This window comes from Trachypithecus francoisi, unplaced genomic scaffold, assembly GCF_009764315.1.
Source record: "Trachypithecus francoisi isolate TF-2019V2 unplaced genomic scaffold, Tfra_2.0 Lachesis_group5, whole genome shotgun sequence".
NCBI lineage: Eukaryota > Metazoa > Chordata > Mammalia > Primates > Cercopithecidae > Trachypithecus > Trachypithecus francoisi.
Window position 1 is genome coordinate 149,555,347 of NW_022681470.1, and position 23,272 is coordinate 149,578,618.

At 55.8% G+C, this 23,272-nt stretch overlaps 1 protein-coding gene across 6 annotated transcripts; it reads left to right on the forward strand.

The window, feature by feature from the left end:
• Window positions 1–7,909: 7,909 nt before the first annotated feature.
• On the forward strand, window positions 7,910–23,007 carry THEG (theg spermatid protein). 6 transcript variants are annotated; one of them, XM_033198167.1, is made up of 9 exons: window positions 7,910–8,268; window positions 9,496–9,618; window positions 9,920–9,991; window positions 10,425–10,486; window positions 11,548–11,617; window positions 12,838–12,955; window positions 16,785–16,944; window positions 22,604–22,748; window positions 22,783–23,007. In XM_033198167.1, the coding sequence occupies exons 1-9, from the start codon at window positions 7,961–7,963 to the stop codon at window positions 22,862–22,864; spliced, it is 1,140 nt and encodes a 379-aa protein (XP_033054058.1). In that variant the 5' UTR covers window positions 7,910–7,960; the 3' UTR covers window positions 22,865–23,007. The 6 variants fall into 6 exon arrangements, with proteins under 6 accessions (XP_033054058.1, XP_033054053.1, XP_033054055.1 ...); XM_033198162.1 differs by having other exon boundaries at window positions 22,604–23,007; XM_033198164.1 differs by having other exon boundaries at window positions 11,551–11,617; window positions 22,604–23,007.
• Window positions 23,008–23,272: the final 265 nt, after the last annotated feature.

Below are 23,272 nucleotides of genomic sequence, written 5' to 3' on the forward strand. Positions count from 1 at the left end.
CCGAGGCTGAGACTCAGGGCCCCTATGGTCCCAGCTACTCGGGAGTCTGAGGTGGGAGGATCACTTGAACTCAGGAAGTCGAGGCAGCAGTGAGTGGAGATTGCACTCTTGCACTCCAGCCTGGGTGACAGAGCAAGACACTGCCTCAAAAAATGAATAATAAATACATACATAACTGAAATTTTTAGGGGTGGAGGGGCATGACGTCTACACCTTAGCTTCAAATGTTCAGGAAAAAACCGACAGGACAATAACACAGTGTGGAAGGTCATGCACAGCTGGTGACCAGGTGAAGGGCACACAGAGTTCTTAGTGGGATCCTGAAGTCAGTTTGACTTGGGGGCTGCCGAAAAGACACGAAGATGCCTTCTGCCCCCACCTCCCTCCCAGTCAGAGCTCACCAGACGCCTTCCCACCTCCCTCCCAGTCAGAGCTCACCAGACGCCTTCCCACCTCCCTCCCAGTCAGAGCTCACCAGCTCCCAAAACTTCACCAGTTCCAGCGAGTTTTCTTTCAAAATGATACAACTTTTCTTGAAAGTTTGCAATTATTTCAAAACAAGGACAACAAAAACAAAGCCAGAAAAGGTGTGCACACAAACAACAGTGAGAACAAAACAAGGTGACTAACCAGCTTCTATGCTCCGCCCCAGGCTTGGGCCTGCTCTCTCTTTGTTGGAAACCAGTGACAAAGGTGGGGACAGTTGAACTTTTATTAGCACCAAGCTGGGACTTTCCTCTTGAGGGAGCCGGGACTGGCCTTGAAGGAAAAGGGAAGTAATTTCTCATCACAGCATGTGGTGTTCTGTGGTCTGGGCCTTGTGTGGCTGAAAGGCACCTCGAGGACCTCGCTCTGAGTCCCTCCTTTGGGAAACATGCTGTGAATTGCGGGCGGCACCGCGGGTCACTGTGTGAGGGACGAGACAGTTGTGCCTGCACCCAGGGGAAAGCCCGACCCCCTCCGTCACCCTCGTCCAGTGGCATCTGTGGGATTTCTCCCCAGCCATGAGCAAGGCTGTTCTCGTTCCTCACCACCGAACTACCCACAGGGAGGAGGCAGCCAATGCTTTGGGTTCTGCAGGAGCTGACCTGGGTTCACGCCCGGTTTAGTCCCGGGCCAAAGCACTGCCTCTCTGAGCTCATTTTCTCCTTGGTGAAGTGAGAGCGGTAATAGGGAAGGCCGCCTTGCAGGACAGACTGCGGGTGATGATTGGATTCCGGAGCTGCTGTTCAGCCCACGGTCCGGTGCTAATCCCGGCGAGGAGAGACCAACTGCCCTTGACTGGGATGGCATCTGGTGGTCACACGTGGTATTGCTGCCTCCTCCCCGGGTACCGCCGGCGTCACTCACTCACGAGGCTTATTGAAATTCTGTTTTAATCCCAGCACTTTGGGAGGCCGAGACGGGCGGATCACGAGGTCAGGAGATCGAGACCATCCTGGCTAACACAGTGAAACCCCATCTCTACTAAAAAAAAAAAAAAAAAAAAAAACTAGCCGGGGTGAGGTGGCGGCGCCTGTAGTCCCAGCTACTCGGGAGGCTGAGGCAGGAGAATGGCGTAAACCTGGGAGGCGGAGCTTGCAGTGAGCTGAGATCCGGCCACTGCACTCCAGCCTGGGCGACAGATGGAGACTCCATTTCAAAAAAAAAAAAAAAAAGAAAAGAAATTCTGTTTTACACTTTGGGAGGCCGAGGCGGGTGGATCACCTGAGGACGGGAGTTCAAGACTAGCCTGACCAACATGGATAAACCCCATCTCTACTGAAAATACAAAATTAGCCAGGCGTGGTGGTGCATGCCTGTGATCCCAGCTACTCCGGAGGCTGAGGCAGGAGAAATGCTTGAACCTGGGAGGCTGAGGCTGCAGCGAGCCGAGATCGCACCACTGCACTCCAGCCTGGGCAACAAGAGCGAAACTCCATCTCAAAAATAAAAATAAAAAAAGAAATAAGTTCTGTTCTGGATGCTTTGCTGGAAGTTCAGGCATGAGCAAGGTAATCACAGTCTCCACCCTACTGGAGCACATATGCTAATGAGATAAAAAAGACAATAAATATGTAAAAAGGCAACACAGAGCAAGATGATGATAAATGCGACTAAGCAAATAAACTCCCCGTAGATTGAGGTAGAAAAATGAGGAAGCCCTGCTGGAGACGAGGTGACTGGGGAAGGCTTTTTGGAGGAGATGATATTTACGGTGAATCTGGAAGGAGTCATGCCCCTGAACTGGGAGGGGGTTACTGAGCCCGACACTGAGCTGGTGTGGCTCTGAGAGTGGGCATGAGAGAGGGACAGGGGAGGGGACCAGCCTGGCGGGCCTGGGGAGGGAGCCAGGCAGCAGGGGGTCTCCATTCTGATGTAGAAGCACTGGCGGCCACAGCCACACCTGGGTGGCTCTGACCACGGGGTGGTCGCTGGGAACAGGAGATGGGTGCGCTTCCGTTGTGTGTTGCTGTGTGACAGGCAGCCCAGCCAGCAGCCGACGGCGGGCATTCGTCATTCCCCGTGATTCTGCGTTCTGCGCTAGGGCATGACCTCACTAGGCAATAGGACTTTGTCAGCCCCGTCACAATCCTACACAACTGTTGGGGACCGAAACGTGCTGTCCTGCCATAGGTGTGATAGGAGCTCAGCAGAATCAGCCATGCCTTCCCTCTGTAGGCTTAATTTGGAGTAGTTTCAAAATGAATCGCCGTTTTAGAGACTGGCAAGACTGAATTTGACTGCAACTTCTTTCCCTTTCTCCTCTCTCTCCTCCCTCCGTTTTCTTTTGCAAGGACCTTAGGGGCATAAAATTAGGTGAACAATAATTATTTCCATCCATCCATTCATTACCCATTCAGACACAACTATGAGCTCATTCCCCAGCCGGAGAATAAGAATGGGATTAACGACTTCCTGCCACAGCCCCAGCAACAGCAACACCTCCCACGTCAGCTCATTGTCTGCTCAGCACTAGGGTTCGGCTCCACCTCCTACATTTGCTTGTCAATAGAGTTCTACTCCACCTCCTACATCTGCTTATCACCACTGTTCTCCTGCACCTCCTACATCTGCTCATCACCACGGTTCTCCTCCACCTCCTACATCTGCTTATCAATCACCAGGGTTCTGCTCCACCTCCTACATCTGCTCATCGCTGGGGTTCTGCTCCACCTCCTACATCTGCTTATCAATCACCATGGTTCTGCTCCACCTCCTACATTTGCTTGTCAGTAGAGTTCTACTCCACCTCTTACATCTGCTCATCACCACGGTTCTCCTCCACCTCCTACATCTGCTCATCAATCACCGCAGTTCTCCTCCACCTCCTCCATCTGTTCATCACTGCGGTTCTCCTCCACCTCCTACATCTGCTCATCACTGTGGTTCTCCTCCACCTCCTACATCTGTTCATTACCGCGGTTCTGCTCCACCTCCTACATCTGCTTATCAATCACCACGGTTTTGCTCCACCTCCTACATCTGCTCATCACCGCGGTTTTGCTCCACCTCCTACATCTGCTCATCACCGCGGTTCTCCTCCACCTCCTACATCTGCTCATCACCACGGTTCTGCTCCACCTCCTACATCTGCTCATCACCGCGGTTCTCCTCCACCTCCTACATCTGCTCATCACCGCGGTTCTGCTCCACCTCCTACATCTGCTCATCACCGTGGTTCTCCTCCACCTCCTACATCTGCTCATCACCGCGGTTCTGCTCCACCTCCTACATCTGCTCATCACCGCGGTTCTCCTCCACCTCCTACATCTGCTCATCACCGTGGTTCTCCTCCACCTCCACATCTGCTCATCACCGCGGTTCTCCTCCACCTCCTACATCTGCTCATCACCGTGGTTCTCCTCCACCTCCTACATCTGCTCATCACCGTGGTTCTCCTCCACCTCCTACATCTGCTCATCACCGCGGTTCTGCTCTACCTCCTACATCTGCTCCACCTCCTCGATGCTCATCATCGAGGTTCTCCTCCACCTCCTACATCTGCTCATCACTGCAGTTCTGCTCCACCTCCTACATCTGCTCATCTCGCTGCGGTTCTGATCTTTCTTTCTTTCTTTTTTTTTTTTTTTTGAGAGGAGTCTCACTCTGTCACCCAGGCTAGAGTACAGTGGTGTGATCTCGGCTCACTGCAAACTCCGCCTCCTGGGTTCAAGTGATTCTCCTACCTCAGCCTCCTAAGTAGCTGAGATTACAGGTGTGCACCACCACACCCAGCTAACTTTTTGTATTTTTAGTAGAGATAGGGTTCACTGTGTTGGCTAGGATAGTCTCGATCTCTTGGCCTTGTGATCTGCCCGCCTTGGCCTCCCAAAGTGCTGGAATTACAGGCCTGAGCCACCTCGCCCAGCACCCATCTATTTTCTTATTGATTTATAAGAGCTATTTATGTATGCTGGGTACTAATCAGATATAGACACGACAAATGCTGCCCTCCCATTCGTGGCTTCTGTTTCCACATTTTTGAGGAGTCCTGAACATCAGGCTTAAGTTTTATACGGCTGACTTACTGGTCATGGGTGATTAGTGCTCTACATGTCTTGTTAAAAAAATCCTTCCCTACCTGGAGGGCAAAAGCATGGTCACATTCACTTTTTTCTGTAAGTTTTAAAGTTTTGTTTCAGCATTCACATCCCACACCCACTGAGGACTGATTTTGTGTGTGGCATGAGGTAGGTGTGACAGAAGGAATAGTGACCCTCAACGGTGTCCATATCCTCATCCCTGGGACCTGGTGTGAAAGTGATGATGTGGATGGGAGTTACCCAACACACCGACAGTTGGGAGACCAGGGAAAAAGCACTCGGACGCATGTGCCTGCCCAGGATTGCATCACAGGCCAGCGCCCAAAATGGCCTGCTGTGACCTGAAAGCCAGTTTGACCTGGGAGCTGCCGAAGTGACCTCAGTGACATGAAGATGCCTTCTGCCCCCACCTCCCTCCCAGTCAGAGCTCACCAGCTCCCAAAACTTCACCAGTTCCAGCGAGCTTTCTTTCGAAATGATACATAACATTCCTCCTTCTAGTAAAAGCCCCAACCTCCTGTTCACGCTGCAGATATACCAAAGACCGCCCGTTCTGTGTGCATGCCCCAAATTGCGATTGTTTTTATGTATTTTTCCAAACAAAACGTTTTACGTAAAAATGCTTCTCTATCTGCTTGACTTTGACACTGGGAGCACGTTATTTCATGTGGCAAAACGGACTTTGCTGGTGGGACTGGGGTTCCAGACCTTGTCAGACTTGGAGGGTCAGAGCACCCCGCTTATCCAGGCAGACCTCCTTCAATCACCTGTTTCCGTAATAACCAAGCGGGTTTCCCAGCCCTGCTCAGAGATGAGTGCCAGTGGAGCATCCACGTGTGAGGGGTTTGACTGGCCATTGCTGGCTTTGAAAATGGAGCAAGGGGCCAGGACCGAGAAGAGCAGTGGCCTCTGGGTGCTGGGAAAGGCCCTCAGCTCACACACACGGCAAGAACACAGATCTCAGTCCTATGACCACAAGGCACTGACTTCTGTAGCCACCAAATGAGCAGGAGACGAGCCCTCCCCCTGGAGGCTCCAGGAGCCAGCCCTGCCCACACCTTGGCTTGAGTCCAGTGAGATCCCTGTTGAGCTTCTGAGCCCAGGACGGCCAGGTAATCGCTCAGTGTTGCTGGAGCCTCTGCTTGTGATATGTGTTAAGGTGGCCGCAGCAGAAAGGAACACAGTAGGGACCTGGTTTATTTTCTGCCAGGCGGACGCCCCAGGTCCGGGCAGTCAGATCCCCACACTCCCCACAGCCTGGTCCCCGTCCCCCTCTATTTTCTGCTCAAAGCAACATCACACGACATTCAGAAATCAAGCACTGTGGCTGTGAACATCTTGCTTTTCCACAGGACATCGGAGCAGACAGGGACCCTCCAACCCTCCCCTGAGGGCGGGCAGAGTTCTGCTGTCCCCACCCACTCCTGGGCTCCTCTGTACAGACATCAGCCCCGACTCTACCGAGAAGGTGCCGGGTGCAGCTCCTCCAGCCGTGTGGTCCTGGGAGTTTCCCATGACCCTGGAGCGCTCACCTGCGTCTCCTGTCCACCACGGGCTGCCGTGAGGACCAAACGCGCAGCAGCCTGGGGGCTTGGGGTGTGCTGCGAGCTGGAGGTTGCCAGATCCTTAACCACCTGTCACTGGTGTAGGTTTAGGGAGCAGCCTTGGGTGTGGCGCTCTGAACAAGGTCTCCTGGGAACACTGCAGTGGCCACAGGCCCTCCAGCGGCAACAGTGCTGAACCCATCTCTTTGTGAAAGGCACCCACAGATCTTGATCAGGTTTAACTTAAGAGAGAAAAGTAAATCACTGAGTGCAAGGTGAGGGTTTAGGAAACTTCAGGCCAAGAAAGAGGGTTTTCCCATGGCCTCCTGGATGGGACCAGACCCTGCCAGGGGCCTTTCTGCCTGGAGTCCTCCGAGAGACCCCTTTCCCGACAGCGGTGATGGCGCGGCTGCGTCTGGGAGCAGAGCATCCGGGAGATGGGACAGGGAGCTGGAGAGGGCTTTGCGTGTGTTGATGAACTGGGTCTCTTGTGTGCCAAGTGGTCACCATGCCCGGACGGCTGGCCCCACATTGGTGGCAGGGGGGAGGGACACAGCAGGATTCTGGGGTGGGCTAGCACTGGGTGGGGGTGGGGGTCTTAGGCCTGGGAGCCCAGAAAGGGGAGGGATGGTCAGGGACTCTCCCTGCATGGGGGACCGACAGTCTTGAGTCCTCAATGATGAGTAAAAAACCACCAAGCACACAAGGGGGAAGTGCTGGGCACAGCACAGAGAGAGAATGCCTGGGTGGGGCACAGCACAGAGGGGGAAAGGGTAGGGGAGCACGGAGGGGGAAGGCTGGGTGGGGGCACGGAGGGGAAAGGCTGGGTGGGGGCACGGAGGGGGAAGGCTGGGTGGGGCACGAAGGGGGAAAGGCTGGGTGGGGCACGGAGGGGGAAGGCTGGGTGGGGGCACGGAGGGGGAAGGCTGGGTGGGGCACGGAGAGGGAAGGCTGGGTGGGGGCACGGAGGGGGAAGGCTGGGTGGGGCACGGAGGGGGAAGGCTGGGTGGGGGCACGGAGGGGGAAGGCTGGGTGGGGCACGGAGAGGGAAGGCTGGGTGGGGCACGGAGGGGGAAGGCTGGGTGGGGCACGGAGGGGGAAGGCTGGGTGGGGCACGGAGGGGGAAGGCTGGGTGGGGGCACGGAGGGGGAAAGGCTGGGTGGGGCACGATGTGGCAGAGGCAGGAAATTCAGCTCCTTTGACGAGCTGCGAGGAGGTCCGGAAGGCTGCAGCCTGGGGAATACTCCAGTTAGAGCCATGACTTTGTTGTGAGAATCGCAACAGCCTAGTTTGAAGTTATTTCTCACGAGAGGTTGGAGCTGGAAGGGTCTGTATCCCTGAGGGTGCAGTTCTAGCTGCTGGGGACTGGAAACTTCGCCAAAACCACTTAGTACTAAGGACACTTATTGTTTCAAGCAACGAGAATCCTGGACACAGGGTAGATTCCAGGGCTGCTAAGTTCAGAGGCTTGACAAGGGCATCGACGACCCGCTTTTCAGTTCATCTGCCCTCAGGCTGGCAGGCCTCATGGTCACAAGGAGGCTGCCTGGGCTCTGGACATTACAGACGGGCCCAGCAGTGACAGGAACGGGAGACGCGGTCTCTTCCTTGTGGCTGCTTTTGAGAGAGGGAAGCCATATCTAGATAACCCCTGCAGGTTCCCCTCAGGCCTCCTTCCTAAACCAATCCTGGGAGGTCCCTGTGAGCCGTGACTGCCAGGACTGAGTCCTGATGCCAGCGCAAGCCCAGGTGATCGGCATTGTAGCCAGCGCAGGGGTTAGAATGTGGACTGTGGGGAACGTGGGGGACACTCTCTTGTTGCCGCGGCCACCACAGACACATTTGGGTGCTGAGGGAGTGAGGCCTCGGGAGCTGGGAAGGGACCTGTACATGGGGGACAGCAGGCGAAGGTCGCTCGGGAACCAGCCCAGCTCTGAGGCTGCAGGCAAGTCGGAAAGGGAGCTTGGCGGTGACCCCCGGGGCCTCCAGAGCTCTGTGTACAACAGCCGGTGGGTCACAGACCCGGAACACCGGGACCTGGACAATGCAGAGCTGGGACCAGAGGACCCGGAAGAGGAGCTTCCCCGTGAGGAGGTGGCCGGGGAGGAGTTCTCGGAGGCCCTGGATCCCAAAGAGGCACTTTCTGAGTTGGAGAGAGTTCTGGACAAGGACTTAGAGGAGGACATTCCTGAAATCAGGTGGGCACCGCGGAGCGGCCCTGCCCGGGCGCGGTGGGGTAGGGCTCAGCCCCTGGCAGCTGGGGGAGGGCAGCAGCCCCCTGGGTGCAGGCTCCTGGGCATGCGAAAGGGTTGTTCCCGCCACTGGCCTGGCTCGCCGAGGGGCCCAGGCTGCCGCGTCAGCCTAGGTGTGGGCCTGGTCAGCGGGCGGCCAGCACCCCTCACTGGGTCCTGAGGCAAACACCAGCACACGCTCCCCTGTCCAGTGGCAGGAGGTGGAGTAAACAGCGCTGAGTTTGGAGTCAGGCAGACTGAGTTCGGGTGCCCAGAGTTCAGAGTTTCACAAGTGATGACCTCAAGTCAGACAGCGAGAAAAAGAAATGGGAAAAAAAAGCCTCCCCACTCAAAAGATAAAACAACTCTAAGCAGCACACGTGGCTAACATGTTTTAAATGGTTGGGAGGAACACGTGCTGGGTGAACGAACGCTTCGGCCGTCGGCACTGGGGGCAGTGATTTTGGGCAGGTTGCCGAGTGTCCCCAGCAAGGCGCGCACGCTACATACCTCTGGAACTCGGCTCCCGCCCTCCCTGCGGAGCGTGGTCCCGGCCCACGCCCACGCCCAGCCTGCGCCCTTCTCACCGTGGTCTCCGTGCTGCCTAGGGACTTGTGCTGCCCAAGAACAAAGCAGCGGCCCTGTCCTCACGGGGCTGTGCCAGCCGGCAGAGAAAACGGCGGAGTGTGAGGGGCTCCCGGGGAGGACACGGGAGCCAAGAGCTGCGACGGGGCAGATGTCCTGACATTTAGCACCTTCGCCTGCTGCCTATTTCCCTCCCACACTCTGTGAGCTTTCTGGGAGGCAGGCGCTGCTCTCTTTAGACGTTGGTGGCCCCTCTGGGGCCTGGCATACAGTAGGTACTTGATAAATGTTTGTGAGATGAGCAAACATTACCTTAGAACTCACTGAAACAGCCCCACCAGGTGGGAGCTGGTCTCATCTCCAATTCACAGAGGAGGCGGCTGAGGGCCTGGGGAGCCCGGTGACCTGGCCAGGGTCTTCCATCCATCCAGCAGTGGAGCTGCGGTTTGGTCCAGGCCTTCGTGGTGCCAAAGTCCTCCCCCAGAGACCTCTCTCGGGAAAGGAGAGGCGGGTGGGCAGGGCGCTCGAGCAAGACCCACGCTTCTCTGGGCCCCCAAACGCGTCGGGGCGAGAAAGCAGCTCCAACTTCAACATGGAACTCTCCCAAAGCCGGCTGTCTATCAGCCAGAAGCTCCCCAGCACCACCATGGCCAAAGCCAGGAGGAAGAGGAGGCGGAGGAGGCTTGTGGAGCTGGCAGAGCCCAAGATAAACTGGCAAGTCCTGAAAGACAGGTGAGGACGGGCCAGACCAACCCCGGCCTCGTGGGCGCAGTGCTGGGGCTCCCTCCGCGCCCTTCCCGGGCTCCTCCTGTCCCCACGGCTCAGCTCCCCTCCCCCAGCCGCCACCACATCCAACAAACTTAGGGTAGATGGGGTTGGCCAGTTAAGGAGGTGGCCAGACGCCGGGACTGGCTAGGGAACTGCGGCCCTCGGTGGCCCTCTGGGCGGTGGCCAAAGGAGAGTGAGGAGTTTGGGAGCAAACGGGAGACCCAGGGAAAAAGGCAGTGGGGGCTCGGACCCTGTCTCCTCGCAGGAAGGGATGCTGTGGTAAGGGGTATGCCTGGATTTTCCCATGCAAGATGAGCTTACGGTTCTGTCTCTACTGGTAAGTCCAGGGCTGTCTCCTGCATCTGCCTATGCTGGGGGACACGTGTCAGGTTCCAAGGAGCCCCTCCACTCGAGCCACCCTCTTCTCTGGGGAGGAGGATGGGGAGGGCTCCTCAGATGTGGGGCTCTCCACCCTTGTGCTTTGGACTCAGGTGATCGATCGGCTGTGACCTGGGTCTGCTCCCAGGAGATGGCCCTGGGCCGTCTTCTTAGCTCTGCTTTCCCCCAGCTTCCTCCCCCTCTGGACATCAGCCTTGCTCACAGCAATCCACGCGTCCCAGTGGCCGCCTCCCTGTCCTTCTCTGGCCTACCCCCTCTTCCAGCAACTCCACACCCCCGTGTGGCCACCTTCCCGGCAGAGACCCAGGCTTGTTTCTGGGCAGGGCCAGGGCTCTCTGCCTCCCTTGCCCTGAGCTGCTCACTTATTCCAGGCCCTCTGTGTACTGGACCGAGCGGTTCCTTGAGGACACCACCCGCACCATCACAGTGCCCGGTAGGTGGAGCCCGTGCCTGCTGGGACCCCTGCCTCCGGCTGCTGGCCTCCAGGGAACCTGCCCCGCCCCATCCAGAAACTTCTGGCCTCCCCTGCCCCATATCCTCGGAGCCTCTGTCCTCTCCACTGGAGTCTGTCCCCTGAGGAGCCTGAGCTGAGACTGGTCCTGGGGGTGAGGGTTGTGGGGAACATTCTCTAGGACAGGGCCAAATCGGGGAAAGAATTTACAAGAAGACCCTCTGCTTTCCCTTCCACAATGATTTCCATGCTTTTCTTGAGAGGAATTTGGTATTGAGGTATCATAGATACCTTCAAATGAGACACGTCGAGAGTTCCCCATAGAAGAGAATAACAGTCCAGTTCTCTCCTGCGCTGTTCCTCACTTTAGACCCACAGGCATCACTAGGCCCCTGGAAACCCCAGGTTTGTACTAACTTCAGCACAAAACCCATTTTCCGGCCGGGCGCGGTGGCTCAAGCCTGTAATCCCAGCACTTTGGGAGGCCGAGACGGGCAGATCACGAGGTCAGGAGATCGAGACCATCCTGGCTAACACGGTGAAACCCCGTCTCTACTAAAAAATACAAAAAACTAGCCGGGCGAGGTGGCGGGCGTCTGCAGTCCCAGCTACTCGGGAGGCTGAGGCAGGAGAATGGCGTGAACCCGGGAGGCGGAGCTTGCAGTGAGCTGAGATCCGGCCACTGCACTCCAGCCCCGGCGACAGAGCAAGACTCCGTCTCAAAAAAAAAAAAAAACCCATTTTCCCAGATCTGTACTGAGCCCCGTCGGGGAGCCATGGGGCTGAGCTGCCATTCCAGCCCTGCCACTCCCACCCCGTGTCCGAGCAAGGACCTTCAGGCCTCTGAGCCCACTGTCCCTATATCAGGGACAGCAAGTCTTCTCTCTGCAGGGTGTCTGGTCCCCAGCTGTCTCTGCCCACAGGTTTTCCAATTCAGCCTCCTGCCCAAGCTCACGAAAAGCTGAATTCCACATGCAGAAGCCCCTGGGAACGGCAGGGCGTTTACGCTGGGGTTCACCGACTCCGTTTCCCGTTTTGCATAGCAGTGTCCCGCCGAGTGGAGGAGCTGTCCCGGCCCAGGAGATTCTACCTGGAATATTACAACAACAACAGGTGGGGGAAGGAGGGAAGGAGGACTGGGTGCCTACTCTGAGGGCAGAGTTGGGCAGAAATGCCTTATTCTCCCCTGACAGGATGCGGCGTGGGGAAGGGTCCAGGTCCTAGCTCTAGACAGCCTGTGTTCGGGTGCGGCTGGCCCGCTTCCCAGCCCATGTCCCCAGCAGGCTGCTGGGCCCCTTGCAACCGTTGGCATTGCCAGCTGTGGAAGGCTGGTGGTGGAGGTCACCCGTGAAAGGGGCTGTGCACAGTGCCTGACACAGTGCGTGCTCAGATGTTGTTATCACCGTTGTGACTGTATTTTGTTCACTCGAAAAAGGTAGAAATTGTAAGACATTTTATGTCCAAAATTCTTTATCACTTAGAGCCCCTGTGCTTGTTAAAAGTGATACCGAGTGATTTCGACACATCATTACCCACCTTTATGCAGGGGATGAAGGAAAGCACAGCTGAAGGAGACAGCAGAAGTGTGTCCAACTGTTTTGAACCACTTCTGACACAGAGACGATGATGTGGGTGTTGCACACACTGTTCCACACCGGTATCTGTGCACTTTTTAACGCCAAATCATGTTGTAACCTGAAGACAATTTAAATTGCAATTACACTTAACTCCTGTAGAAGCAGCAGTGCACAACACGTGCACAGCCACGTCTGGGCACACACAGAGGCAGCCAGATGTGGTCATGACACTTCCGCCATCTGGCTGGCAGCCCTTGTCAGCTGCATCCCAACCTCAGACCTGTTCCAGTGTGGAGACCCTACCTTAGAATCAATGAAATGTGGCTTTATTTCTGGGCAGAGGCATAGCTGAGACCTGATTTTAGCAGGCGCAGCCCCGCGAGCTCGGCTGTACTTCGCTTTCCCCGGCTTTGCATGACAACCTCAGGACAAACACTTTCATCCCTGGGGTCCAAGTCCTCACCCCAGGCTCTTGATGATGGGGGTGTGTGGACAAGGCCTGGGAGGAGCTGCCATCCCAGAAGGGAATGGGGGAAGGCCTGGGCCTGAGGGTGGATGTTGCACACTGAGCAGAGACAACCCTGGGAGATGGTAGCTCTGTGCTTGAGAACTCTTGAGGAATCCCTCCTTGGATACGCTTTCAAAACCCACCACTACCCCAGAAACAGAGGAGCTGGGAAAGACAGACAGACAGACACACACACACACACCGCTCCCCGGGCGGAGCTGCTGGTCTCAAATGGGGACCTCCCCCAGGACTACTCCTGTCTGGCCCATTCCTCGGTCCTGCTTGGAATACCGAGCGACGAGTCGCCTGAAGGAACTGGCCGCCCGGAAGATTCGTAACGACATCTGGAGCGTGCCCATGTCTGAGGTGGGTGCCCCGGGACCCCGCAACTCACCCACGCAGGGTGGGAGGGACCCGGCAGAGGGAAAGAGGCTTTGCCTCTGGGAGTCGGGGGACGAGGGGAAGCAGCACGGGGAGGCGGCCTTGGTTTGGGAGCAGCTTTGTTTATTTAGTTACTTATTTATTTATTAATTTTTTTTTTTTTTTGAGACGGAGTGTCGCTCTGCCGCCCAGGCTGGAGTGCAGTGGTGGATCTCGGCTCACTGCAAGCGCCGCCTCCCGGGTTCCCGCCATTCTCCTGCCCCAGCCTCCCGAGTAGCTGGGACTACAGGCGCCGCCACCTCGCCCGGCTAGTTTTTTGTATTTTTTTAGTAGAGACGGGGTTTCACCGGGTTAGCCAGGATGGTCTCGATCTCCTGACCTCGTGATCCGCCTGTCTCGGCCTCCCAAAGTGCTGGGATTACAGGCTTGAGCCACCGCGCCCGGCCAATTTTTGTATTTTTAGTAGAGATGGAGGACCATGTTGGCCAGGCTGGTTTTGAACTGCTGACCTCAGGTGATCCGCCCGCCTCGGCCTCCCACAGTGCTGGGATGACAGGCTGAGCCCCGCGCCCGGGAGCAGCTTTGTTTTGAGGGCTCCGTGTCTTCAGCCTTCCCCGGGTCATCCTTCCCCGCGTTTCAGCCCGGGGTGGATCCCGGCGCCTCCAGCTCACACTCAGGAACCAGAACCATCTTCGGTGTTGGGAAGCGCGGGGTCCACTGCGCATGGAGACGAGTCTCTCCCCCGGCTCAGGCCCGGCCGCGGCACCCACCGCCCTGCGCCACCTGCAGCTTTTGCTTTTCCGAAAAGTGGCAGAAAAGGAACCCGGTGGGCCCGACCCGGCTCCTGCCGCCCCCGCCGTGCGTCGGCCTCTTGGTGGGTCGGTGGTTTGTTCCTTGGCATCAGTCGGCCCATCGGGCGCCCCTGAAGGGAACTTGGGTGTGAGGCTGCCGTGGACACCTGTGTACAGCTCTCTGTGGAGGTGTAAGAATCGGGGTTTCGCAGTGACTGCGCATATCTCACTTTCAAAAACCTGACCAAGGGTGGTCCAAAGTGGCGGCGCCATCCTGCCTTCTCCGGGATGGGCGTGGGAGCTCGGGCGCGCCCGTCCTGGCCGCCGTCTTGCATTCTGCAGGCGAGGATGGAGCCCAGGTGCGGCTCGACCTGGCCGCCCTCTTGCATTTTCCAGACAGGGAGTGAGCTCGGGCGCTCCCCATCTCGGTCGTCATGTTGCCTTCCCCGGGTGGGGAGTGAGCTCCGGCGCCCTCCGTCCTGGCCGCCATCCTGCCTTCTCTGGGATGGGAGTGGAAGCTCCGGCGCGCCCCATCCTGGCGGCCATCTTGCATTCTGTGGGAGGGGATTGCGCTCAGGCGCGCCCCATCCTGGCCGCCATCTTGCATTCTCCGGGAGAGGATTGGCTCAGGTGCGCCCCATCGTGGTCCATCTTGCCTTCTCCAGGCGGGGAGTGAGCTCAGGTGCTGCCCCTCCGGGCCGCCATCTTGCATTCTGTGGGAGGGGATTGCGCTCAGGCGCGCCCCATCCTGGCGGCCATCTTGCATTCTGTGGGAGGGGATTGCGCTCAGGCGCGCCCCATCCTGGCCGCCATCTTGCCTTCGGCGGGGAGTGAGCTCAGCTCAGGCGCTCCCGTCCTGCCCGCGTCTTCCATTCTCCAGGCGGGGAGTGAGCTCAGGCGCTGCCCATCCGGGCCGCCATCTTGCCTTTTACCGGTGGTTAGTGAGCTCTGGTGCCCCCTCCGGGCCGCCATCTTGCCTTCTCCAGGCGGGGAGTGAGCTCAGCTCAGGCGCTCCCGTCCGGGCCAGCACCTGTGCTGCCGGCTGGCTTGCTGGTGTGTCCATCTGATTCTTCCTAAACATGTTGTCCGTGTCTCGCGTGGCATCAACGTCCATTTCCCTCACTGTGTGGGGTCGCCTCTTTGCTGGTTTCTCAGACCCCACTTGGAAAATGTTTCCAGTCGCACCATCTCTCCCACAAAACCTCAGCGGGGATTTCTAACAGACAAGGACGTTCTAAATCGCGATCCTGGCAACACGGATCACACTGGAAAGTGAGCAGCGCTTCCTTGACACCACCATGGCGGTTCCTGCTCCCTCTCCCACGATCTCAAGGACGGCTTTCTGCGGGGGTGCGGACGGATGGGGGCGGCCCCTGCAGCCCTGGGGCTCCCTGAAGGCAGGACTGGAGTCTCCACCTCGGCAGCCGGTCCGGAGCTGTGCGCGGAGGCCTGGGGCGGGCGGGAAGAGAGGAGGGAGGGAGCAGGGAGAGGAGCATGGCGTGGGAGCTTGCATTGGAAACACCACGATACCTCTGCTGATAGGTGTGTCTGTGACTTTTATGGGGGAGCAATTTCAAGAAGAAAGGGACTGAACTTTCACAGTGACCTTTGGGGGTGGTTTCATTTCATCCTCTGCCTCCACGCAGGCTCCAGTGAGGACGAGCCAACCATCACAGACTCGCAGGTAGCGCGCCAGGAACGGACAGACAGGAGCATCCAGGCAGGCGTGGGTCGGACGCCTCCGCTTCCCTTTTAAAGAAGAAAACATTTCAGCAGCTGCCCTCCTTCCTTACCTCCCTCCCAGAGGCGTCAGGAATGGCCAGTTCCTCTTCCAGCCAAGCATAAGTGGGAGACGTGTGAAGTGGTCCTTTGCCTACGCCATAGTTATTTTGCAGGCGGCATCCTACACCCGTGGACGGCAGCCAGCTGGTGAAGGGCAACAATGCGTAGGAGGAGAGGGGAGGAAACCAGCTCCCGTTTAAGGGTGTCCAAGCGCTGCCCAGTACTCAGTCTCTGCCTAGGCCGGTGCAAATTATCAAAGAACACACTTTCAGTGAACTGTGGGTTTTCTGGAAAATGCCAAGAATGTGTGTGGAGATGGAGTCTTGCTATGTTGTCCAGGCTGGTCTTGAACTCACGCGATCCTTCCACCTCCCAAAGCGCTGCCACTGCGCCGGCCACTGTTGAGAATTGATCTGCCGAGCGAGCGTGCCAGGTTTCTGGGTGAAACGTCTGCAAGGTCTCCCACCTCGGCCAGCGCTGCCCCACTGCCCACACTATCCCCAGGTCGTGTTTCGTGGCTTTGTGAACGTAAATGACTTCTGTCTTGCCTTCCCTCATGACTGTTTTCTAGAGCAATTCGTGCCGATTTATGGAGAAAAAAATGGTCTAACTGTTGGGTTGCCTTCTCTTGAGAACATGTCAGCTTGTGCAGCCCCCAGCGGCCGGGCGCCCGGCTCCTTCTGGGGTGTGTGCGTGGTAACTAAGCTGCAGGGATCATCCCTGCACCCACTTCTTCAGGTCAGGTGCAGGAGTCCCTCTATGTGGCAGTCACCAAGCCCTGCGCGTGTTCGGCTGAACCGAGTAGACGAATTGCTCCCTGAGTTGCCTGTACTAATTTACTCTCCCTCCAGCAATGCATGAGAGTCTCTCACCAGGGCTTGATAATGTCAGACTTTTTCATTGTTGCCAAATTTGTGAGCATGGAGTGATATTTTGTTGTTTTAATTTACATTTGTCAACAATTGTTGACATTACATTGATCAAAAGACAGGATTATTGACCATTTAGGGTTCATCTCCTGTATCATTTGCTCAGCCCTTTTGGGTTTTTTTTGGTTGATTTGAAGGAGCTCTTTATACATGATAGTTTGTATACATGATAATCCTTTGATGAATACATTCAAAACCAACTTCGTCCCAGGCTGTCTTGTGTCTTTTAATGTTGCTCCTGGGGTCTTTTTGCTCCAGGGCCCACGAGGACTCATGGACTGTTTTATGTAATCCTTCTATTTCTCTTTCCAGGTGTCCCAGGTATCCAGGGCAGCCCAAATGGCAGTCCCCAGCTCACGGATCCTCCAGTTGTCAAAGCCAAAGGCCCCAGCCACCCTGTTGGAAGAGTGGGACCCCATGCCGAAACCCAAGCCCCATGTGTCAGACTATAACCGCCTCCTTCACTTGGCCAGTAAGTGGGTGCCTCAGGCTAGGCGCCTCCAGATGTCCTGTCCAAATCCCAGGGGACACCTTATAGCTCTGCCTAGAGCGGGCAGAGGGAAGCTCTCCCCCAGGAAAGAGAAGCAGAAATCACAGGGATGTGTGGTCTGGAAGCAGAGGGTGTTGTCTGAGAGGGTTTTCTAGCAGGCAAAGAAGGTGTACAAGAGAAAATCAAGGTGCAGAGCAGGGGCCAGAGAGCCACGCTAAGGAACAAAGGCAGCTTTAAAATGGGTGTTGGCCTGACTCCCTTCCTGTCCTTTAAAACAAATTGAATAACCATTTTCCTCAATGACAAGGGCAATGTGTGTGAATTGCCAGAGAAATTGCTTGGCCATTTATGTTTACTCTTCTATATCGTTTTCCCAGGTTCCTGTTGCCTGGTGTTTTGAGGTTGTAGATTGGGAACAGCTCTTTATATAAAATGGTTACTAATCCTTTATTGAACACATTGCACGATAACTTCTTCCCAGTCTGTGTCTTGTCTTTTAACTTTGCTTATGTGGCCTTTTCTTTGTTTGTTTATTTGTGAAATAATTTTCATCCATTCCCTTGACATTTGTGAAACGATGAGTGAAATGAATGGAAACAGATGAGTGTTGATGCAGCACTGCCTTACGCCATCCTGCACACACTTGTGCTCACCACACACACACAGTGAATATAAACATCGATACACGGGTACACGCACGCACTTAAACGCTCACCACAAACACACACGGTGAATATAGACATCGATACACTGGTACATGTATGCATGTACACATCCATCCCATGTTTCAAATGTATATGTAAATATCCATGTGTGCGTGTGTGTGTATGTGCGTGTGCATGCGTGTGCATGTGTGAGAGAATCACGGAGGGCTGAGGCTTCTACCTACTCATAGTTGGGACCCACCGTTTTTCTTTTTTTTGAGATGGAGTCTTGCTCTGTCACCCAGGCTGGAGTACAGTGGCGAGATCTTGGCTCACTGCAACTCTGCCTCTTGGGTTCAAGCCATTCTCCTGCCTCAGCCTCCCAGGTAGCTGGGACTACAAGCGCCTGCCATCACTCCTGGCTAATTTTTGTGTTTTTAGTAGAGATGAGGTTTCACCATGTTGGCCAGGCTAGTCTTGAACTCCTGACCTCATGATCCACCCGCCTTGGCCTCCCAAAGTGCTGGGATTACAGGCGTAAGCCACCGCACCTGGCCAAGGGACCAGGTTTTCTTTTTTCTTTCTTTTTTTTTTTTTTGTGTGAGATAGAGTTTCGCTCTGTCGCCCAGGCTGGGGTGCAGTGGCACAATCTCGGCTCATTGCAACCTCCGCCTCCCGGGTTCAAGTGATTCTCCTGTCTCAGCCTCCCGAGTAGCTGGGACTACAGGTGCAGGACACCACATCCAGCTAATTTTTGTGTTTTTAGTAGAGACGGGGTTTCACCATGTTGGCCAGGATGGTCCCGATCTCTTGACCTCGTGATCCGCCCGCCTTGGCCTCCCAAAGTGCTGGGATTACAGGCGTGAGCCACTGTGCCCGGCCAGGAACCAGCATTTTTAAAACGTGAAGCAGACGAGCAAATGAAGTGCACTGAACTATGTGGGGAAGAGTGAGTGTGTGGCAGTTTCTCTGTGTGTGCTCACACTTGCTATATGATGGGTGTAAGAGTGGGTATGTGGCTGTGCTGTTTCTCTGTGTGTGCTCACACCTGCTCTGTGGTGGGGATAGGAGCGGGTGTGTGGCTGTTTCTCTGTGTGTGTGCTCACACCTGCTATGTGGCAGGGATAAGAGCGGGTGTGTGGCTGTGCTGTTTGTGTGTGCTCACACCTGCTCTGTGGTGGGGATAAGAGCGGGTGTGAAGTGGCCGGGCGCGGTGGCTCAAGCCTGTAATCCCAGCACTTTGGGAGGCCGAGACGGGCGGATCACGAGGTCAGGAGATCGAGACCATCCTGGCTAACACGGTGAAACCCCGTCTCTACTAAAAATACAAAAACGAGCCGGGCGAGGTGGCGGGCGCCTGTAGTCCCAGCTACTCGGGAGGCTGAGGCAGGAGAATGGCGTAAACCCGGGAGGCGGAGCTTGCAGTGAGCTGAGATCTGGCCACTGCACTCCAGTCCGGGCGACAGAGCGACACTCCGCCTCAAAAAAAAAAAAAAGAGCGGGTGTGTGGCTCTTTCTCTGTGTGTGCTCACACCTGCTCTGTGGTGGGGATAAGAGCGGGTGTGTGGCTGTGCTGTTTCTCTGTGTGTGCTCACACCTGCTCTGTGGTGGGGATAAGAGTGGGTGTGTGGCTGTGCTGTTTCTCTGTGTGTGCTCACACCTGCTATGTGGCAGGGATAAGAGCGGGTGTGTGGCTGTGCTGTTTGTGTGTGCTCACACCTGCTCTGTGGTGGGGGTAAGAGCGGGTGTGTGGCTCTTTCTCTGTGTGTGCTCACACCTGCTATGTGGTGGGGATAAGAGCAGGTGTGTGGCTGTGGCTGTTTCTCTGTGTGTGCTCACACCTGCTATGTGGTGGGGGTAAGAGCGGGTGTGTGGCTGTTTCTCTGTGTGTGCTCACACCTGCTATGTGGTGGGGATAAGAGCGGGTGTGTGGCTGTTTCTCTGTGGTGCTCACACCTGCTATGTGGCAGGGATAAGAGCGGGTGTGTGGCTGTGCTGTTTGTGTGTGCTCACACCTGCTCTGTGGTGGGGGTAAGAGCGGGTGTGTGACTGTGCTGTTTCTCTGTGTGTGCTCACACCTGCTATGTGGTGGGGATAAGAGCAGGTGTGTGGCTGTGGCTGTTTCTCTGTGTGTGCTCACACCTGCTATGTGGTGGGGGTAAGAGCGGGTGTGTGGCTGTTTCTCTGTGTGTGCTCACACCTGCTATGTGGTGGGGATAAGAGCGGGTGTGTGGCTGTTTCTCTGTGTGTGCTCACACCTGCTATGTGGTGGGGATAAGAGCGGGTGTGTGGCTGTTTCTCTGTGTGTGCTCACACCTGCTATGTGGGCTCAGTCGCTGCTGCTAGAGAGTGCTGGAGTTTCAAAGCCCAGATGCCTACTCAATTCTCACAAAGGAGTTCAAAGAAGCCTAGGTTCTGGCATGGTTCTCCCAGCCCCTTTAGGCCCACCAAGGCCCCACTGCTTGGCCCCGTTACCCTGCACAAGGGCATCTGCCAGACAGAGCCAGCATCCACCCAGAAGGTGCAGAAGAGACAATTAGGGTGCAGAGCAAGGGCCAGAGAAACACGCATGCCTGCACAAGTGTATAGTTGTTTATATTCACCATGTGTGTGTGTGGTGAGCACAGGTGTGTGCAGGACGGTCTAAGGCAGTGCTGCATCTGCAGTTTCCACTCAGGCGGCCTTGCCCAGCCGTGTGCCACGTGGAGTTCTGCCTGCCTAGTGGAAGAGACTCCACACTCTTTTCCTCAGGGGCCTCTTCACAGAGCCAGGGCTGGTCTGCCAAGAAGTGGGTAGCCCTTATTCATTTGCACAGAGGTTCCATGCAAAGAGGGATCTAGAAAGAAGGTGGGAGCTTCCCCGGAAATCAAAGGCCCGGAAGCCCCAAGAGACAAGGTGGAGGACAGCTCCGGCTGCTATGGCAGACTTGGTGGCCCCATCCCTTCCTAGTCTCCAAGCAGTCTGCTGCAGCTCCCTGCTGTTAAGGAAGGGGTAGGGGAGAGATGATGAGGAGGGGGTACCCGGAGGAGAGGGCCACGAGTGCCTGAGGAGCAGCCACCAGGGGCAAGACATGACACCAGCCGGGGGAGGAGACGCCTCCTGCCCCGACCCACCTGCCACCATGACACGAGCAGGTGGAGAGGAGGGGGAACCAGAGTCACCTGGTTTGGCAGCAGAGTGAGGAGACTTGAGCTCTCTTGGCTGTGGCCCCCTGAGTCCCCCTTTCAGGTACCTGTGGCCATTTTTTTTTTTAGAGATGGGCTCTTGCTGTGTTGCTCAGTCTGGCCTCAAACTCTAGGGCTCAAGTGATTCTCCTGCCTCCGCCTCCAAAAGTGCTGGAATGACAGGCATGTGCCAATGAGCCTGGCTGCCTGTGGCCATTTGAAATATTTTCTTTACAATTCACCCTGTTTTTAAGTGTAGATTTCATAGCTGGGTGTGGCAGTGCATGACTGTAGCCTCAGCTACTTGGGAGGCTGAGGCGGGAGGATCGCTGGAACCCAGCAGTTTCAAGTCGGGTGGAGGCTGCAGTGAGCTGTGATCCTGCTCCAGCCTGGGAGACACAGCAAGACCCTGCCTCAAAATAAAATCAAACGGGGCCAGGCGCGGTGGCTCACGCCTGTAATCCCAGCACTTTGGGAGGGTGAGGTGGGCGGATTGCCTGAGGTCAGGAGTTCAAGACCAGCCTGGCCAATGTGGTGAAACCCTGTCTCTACTAAAAATACAAAAAATTAGCTGGGCATGGTGTCCTGTGCCTGTAATCCCAGCTACTCAGGAGGCTGAGGCAGGAGAATCGCTTGAACCTGGGGAGCGGAGGTTGCAGTGAGTGGAGATCCCTCCACTGTACTCCAGCTGGGCGACAGAGCAAGACTGTGTCTCAAAATAAAATAAAGTAATAAAGTAAAATAAAATGATGACACAAAATTAAAAAAATAGGCCAGGTGCAGTGGTTCACGCCTGTAATCCTAGCCCTTTGGGAGGCTGAGGTGGGCGGATCGCCTGAGGTCAGGAGTTCAAGACCAGCCTGGCCAATATGATGAAACCCCGTCTCTACTAAAAATAGTAAGATTAGCTGGGTGTGGTGGTGCACGTCTGTAGTCCCAGCTACTCAGGAGGCTGAGGCAGGAGAATTGCTTGACTCCAGGAGGCGGAGGTTGCAGTGAGCCGAGATCACAACACTGCACTCCAGGCTGGGCAACAGAGCAAGACTCTGTCTTTAAATAAATAAATAAAAATTAAAAATGTGTTTCAGTGGCTTTTAGTACAGTCACAGGGTTATGCAACCACCACCACAGTCAATTTTAGAACTTTTTTATGCCTTCAGAGGGCAGTCTCCGTCCCTATCAGCTGTCACTCCCCATTCCCGTCCCCCAGCCCCTGGCACCCACACGTTCACTTGCAGACTCTGGATTGGCCTGTCCTGGACGTTCCTAAAAATGGAATCACACACTGTGTGTCCTTTCGTGTCTCTCGCCTCTCACGGGACGTGATGTCCTCAAGGCTCAGCCACACTGTCGCCGGTGCTAGAGCCTCGCTCCTTCTCTTGGCTGAGTCATATTCCACTCTCTGAGTGGACTACATTTTCATCCTCCATTCCTGTGCTGATGAGCAGGCCATCTGCACATGGGAGCTTTTTTCTTTTCTTTTTTTTTTTTTGAGATGGCGTCTTGCTCTGTCGCCCAGGCTGAAGTGCAGTGGCACGATCTGGGCTCACTGCAACCTCTGCCTCCTAAGTTCAAGCCATCCTCATGCCTCAACCTCCCGAGTAGCTGGGACTACAGAGACGCACCACCACACTCGGCTAATTTTTGTATTTTTAGTAGAGATAAGGTTTCATCATGTTGGCCAGGCTGGTCTCGAACTTCTGACCTCAGGGGATCCGCCTGCCTCAGCCTCCCACAGTGCTGGGATTCCAGGCGTGAGCCCCCATTCCCAGCCTGAACGTGGAGCTTTGAGGTTTGACCTTCAGTGCTGTCCTCCTTTTCTGCTCCCTCTAGGGCCCAAAGCTCAGTCGGACAAGTGTGTTCCTGACCGAGATCCTCGCTGGGCGGTGCTGGATGTCACCAAGAAGGTGGTGGCCAGCCCCCGGATCATCTCCCTGGCCCAGCCCAAAGTGCGCAAGGGCCTCAACGAGGGCCACAACCCCTATTCCATCTCCCCAGCCTCCCTGGTGGCCCAGGCGTCCCCTCGCCTCTATGAGCTTGCCACCCCTAAAAGCATCACCAGAAAAGTGTGATCAACCCAGGCCTGGCCTCTAAGACCTCGGCTCCCAGTAAACACCCTCAGGCACCCTAAACCTGTGTGTGTGATTATTCTGAGCTTTTTGGCCTGGAGAAGGGAGGGCGGGCCGGAAGGCCAAAAGAAGGATGAGGAGGACAATAATATTTATTTTTTCACCCAACCTGCGATTTGTCTAGCTGTTTATTTTCCGAGTCACTTTCATTGACCATCTCGAGCGCCCTCTGAATCTCTTCAATCCAGACTTGCTCGTCCACTCCTCCTGAGGGCCCACAGGACTGTCAGAGTCGGAATGACAGCCACTGTCACACCAGCTGATGCCTGTTGCACAACTTATGGATCTTTACAGTGACCTAATGATGGAGGGATTATCATTGTCCCCATTCCACAGATGTGGAGACTGAGGCCCAAATAGGTTAGGAAAAGAC